The 4374-nt window shown below is 34.2% G+C and overlaps 1 protein-coding gene across 1 annotated transcript in view; it reads right to left on the bottom strand.

Moving 5' to 3' along the window:
• Positions 1–356: 356 nt before the first annotated feature.
• LOC106473421 (HHIP-like protein 2) overlaps positions 357–4374 on the bottom strand; it is a gene marked incomplete at its 5' end in the record, with an annotated part of 34671 nt that continues 30653 nt past the window's right edge. Inside the window, one exon of the mRNA XM_022402971.1 lies at positions 357–373. Within this exon, the coding sequence (XP_022258679.1) occupies positions 357–373 (17 nt within the window). The remainder of the gene's footprint in view (positions 374–4374) is intronic.

Here is a 4374-nt window from a genome sequence, read left to right as displayed (position 1 = left end):
ATCTTTATGTCTGGATATTGGCAAATAAACAACAGTTTCTTTACAGAATAAAAACATTACTTAAGAAAAGTATACATTTGAATAACTTATACACAAAACTATTTTTTTTTACGAATTTGGTTTTCACAGTATAAGTATCTACCTGCATTCTGTCTACTACCGCAGAAAGAAAATCGAAGCCTGGATTTTTGTGTTTTGCCACGGGGGGGGGGGGGATAGCTGTAAGATATTTGTAGAAGTTTTATAAGAGCTCCTATTTCCATACATCAAATCTGAAAATTCAACAAATTGTTAAAAAAGCTAAGCTTGTGTCAGAAATCTAACAAACGGAACCCTTACTGTCTAAATAAATTGTTCTAAAATGTTTCTTCCTCTGAAACGTACAAAGGAAAAACGTCTTTTATTAGGATTCCCCTAACAAGTTTACAAGTTTGCACGTCTGTAAAAAAGTAAAGTAAAAAAAAAACAAAAGAAATTCGTCAGTGTTCAACAATCATAAGCTTTGAGCCTGATTGAAGTGGCACAAATCGTACTTGCACCTTTATCATGAACGACTTTTACTCAAGAAAGCAGATCCATGTAGAGAATCCTCTTACACAGTTATCACTTTTTTCTCACCACATGATAACTGCGATGGATATTAGAAACTTTGAAGAATTTTTTTAGTTATTTAGTCTACGTTAGTATAGACTGACAACAGCCACTCGATGACTCAGCAATAAATCTGAGGGACTTATAACACTAAAACCCAGGTTTCGATACTCGCGGTAGGTACAACACAAAAAACTCATTGTGTAGCTTGATAGCCAATGAACAAACAGGTTGACAACAGTATCACGTGGTATATTCATAGTATCCTTTATACATAGAACCCACAATAGAATTTTGTTTTTATTATCGAATCATATATAGACATAATACGTTTGGTTGATTGGTGTTGTTGTTGTTGTTTTTTTCTCATGCGAAACCAAAAAAGAAAAGTATCAAAAATAAACGGAAAGAGAATAATGTTCGATACTACGACCATGAAACTAATCTTAAGGATTATAACATAAAGCTGAAATACCCGTCAACTGAAAGGCAATGTTTAAACTTAATTAGAACAATGTAGGTTTAACAGCAATCATATATTCTAATGTAATAACTTGAAAATAAACTTTATCTCAAAAGTTTAAAATTATAACAAAACTTCTTCATAAACAACATTTGCAGTTTGCTTTCCATCTACCAATAAATAAAGATTTTGAGATGATCCCACCCTTGAACACCCTACATCTCATTGACCATGAGAAAAGCATGGTTGTTTGAGAAATAATCCAACAACTTTCATACTATGAACTTGAATCCCTTTAGAATACTCAACATTGTCTAAATCGTCAAGATTGTTTGAGACTGATTCAATAGACTGGGAGTAATTAACCAACAGGCTTTACAAAATAGAAAAAGGGTTAAGTTCAATTTTGACTCTCTTAGGACATTCCCCATAGTTCGTAGTGTTTACATACAAATTTTGGTTGAGATTGGCGTAATAGGCTCGGAAGTGTAAGGATGCAAACAAACACACATGCCGTCTTTATATATATGTATAACAGATAAAAGTAGCCAGAAATGAACGGTGGATGGTGGAGTAACAACATGTGTAAAAGTGTGAACTATAAAATAGAGAATTAGTTACAGATCATTAGCATAATTATTCGTATAAATGACTTGTTTATTTTTCATTTTGTTTATACTTTTTTACCTTATAAATGAACATTTACAAGTATATTAAGGTTTCATGTATTGGTAAGCTGTGTGTGTATCTTAGAAGTAAAGAACGACGTACTCCGTTTCCATATAAAGTTAGTTTGATTTTATTAGCTATAACGCTTAAAATGCTTTTAAATAATGTTAGAATTAATAGCACATTTTTAAAAGTTTGTTTACTTTGTTAGTTTGGTATATGCACGTGAGGCTAAATCTATCTCCTAAACTAGTTGAATCTCGTGGAATATTATTGGGATTAGAGCGGAGAATATTGTCAACAGCGAAGTATATTGTCTACAGAGTGGTTGCCCTTCCACTGAACAGCAGTTCCAAATAAGGGATAGCAAGGCCTTATGAGTCTGACGTGGCCGTTTCGCTCATGTTTGTATATTGCGAATATTTTTTAACGTTAAAGACTACTTCTAAGCCGTTTTTTACAAGGGTAACTTTCAACTCTATTACAAAATGTAACTTATCATTTTCACACTCGTTTTTCATCCATTTCAGCATGTTGAGATCTTGTAAATAATTAGTTTAAGATTTCGTTAAAATGGGCTTCTTACAAATACGCGCAGATATTCGTACGTTTATTTAGACCAAACGTATCTCAGTAATGTCACACTGAATCGACAAAAAGATTTTTTTATGCTTCTAAAAATACAATAAACAAAGATAACCACAAAATCATGACTAAACTATTAGTTGTGAGTGTGCATATTATAACTGCGAGGGAAGAATATAAAGTCTGAAAAGCTTGCTCTACTTTTCTTCTTTCTTATGATATTCAAACAGACACATAAGTTACTCAGCTGACAGTGATAGTTTAAATTGACTGCATTCATGAATCGGTAATGAGAGTTTCGTTAAAAAGGGGTTTGCTGTGGAGTATCACACTAAAGTTTCCTCAGACTTAGGAAACAGGCATGTAGCCGAACCGTTTACTTCGAGATTACATGTTTCTATTCATGAAGCGTAGTTCATGAATACACAAACAAATCAGTGCAGTAACGTAAAATGTCCTGAAAGGAAACCTAATGTAAGATGAGACGTTTGTCAATCTTTCTGCTTCTCTGTCTATGGGTCTGTCTGTAACTTTTGTGATCTCTACAGCTTTAAGTCAGAATATTTTATATCTATACAGGTTTAGAACGAAAAAAGAAACTAAAAGTGGGCAGTTACGACAAAAAAAAATATGATGTACAATCAATCTGACCGAAACATGGATTACGTAACGTTCAGAATGTTTTTGTTTAGAATTTGGACATTCAATAAGACATTCAGGAATGAGATTATTTTAGTAGGTAGCAAAAGCTCCAAACGATCCGGCAGAGTACAAGAGAAGTCATTCACATTAACCTGGAAATCTGTATTGCATTGCGAAACAGTATTACAGTGGTACATATTCCCATCTATTTTACTTGAATCTTAATGTTATATGTTAATAGGACCTTATTAAGCTATCCCACCTAACATCGGATTTGATCAACTTAAAAAGCCAGAAGGTATAACATTATGTATACGCAATTCGCTGAGAATTATTACCTGCATTGGTTCTCGAATGTCAGCAGAAATTTGCAATGGTAAATGTAACGTTTACAATCATTTCGAGTAAGATTTGGTTATTGTATGGGATTAGAAAGATGACTGAAGTCATGGTCATGCTCTTTGAAACAACATGAAGTATACTAGATAGAAAACTGTTCGTGGAAGTAGAAATGCATCATTGTCGGATACATCGAAGTAATCGCCATGGTTTGACGTTCATTTGGATACCTTTCAGCTCCTAAAGGAATAGAAGGATCTGATCGAACCTAACAAAAGATATGTTATAACCTCTGATGAGTGACACTGTCAGAGCAATACAAGCAGACTCAAGATCCTCATGCATTTTATTTTCGTGTTGTTACTCTATCGTTACTAATGATGCATCGTTAATCACAATACTCTTAACATGTTTTCTGTCATTATTTTCTTTTTTACTTTAAGCACGACTGAAGACATGCGCAAGAACCTACTATAATGTCCCTTTTAAAGTCTGAAGTATCCTTTCACCTACCTTTTGCAAAACACATTAAACGTTGTATGATATTATCTGTGTGTTCATTGCGTTCAAACAGCCATTTGGCACCTAATCATATGATCACTCAATTCCATCAAGCAAGTTAACGGACATGTCTACAAATGTGTTAGGGTATGTGGATAAACAAAAATGTTTTTATATTGATATATGTGTATGTGGGCTAATAAAGTGTGTATATATTCATATATGTGTATGTGGGCTAATAAAGTGTGTGTATATTCATATATGTGTATGTGGGCTAATAAAGTGTGAGAAGGGAACTCTTTAGGAGTCGACTCACTCTCGCCATGTTTTACCAACCACACACAAAACAACAACCTACATCCAGTACGCAACAACGTATAGCATATACATAGGCCTGAAATGGCCTAATGGTGAGGGCGTTCGAGTCACAATCTGCAAGTCGCGGGTTCGAACCTCATCACAGAACATGCTCGCCCTATCAGTTGTGGAGGCATTCTAATGTGACGGTCAATCCCACTATTCGATTAGAGTATCCCAAGAGTTAGCTATGGGCTGTGTTGACATTATGTGCGAACATTGACCCA

Source organism: Limulus polyphemus, unplaced genomic scaffold, assembly GCF_000517525.1.
Source record: "Limulus polyphemus unplaced genomic scaffold, Limulus_polyphemus-2.1.2 Scaffold130, whole genome shotgun sequence".
Taxonomy (NCBI): domain Eukaryota; kingdom Metazoa; phylum Arthropoda; class Merostomata; order Xiphosura; family Limulidae; genus Limulus; species Limulus polyphemus.
This window is presented reverse-complemented; position numbering and strand designations above follow the sequence as displayed.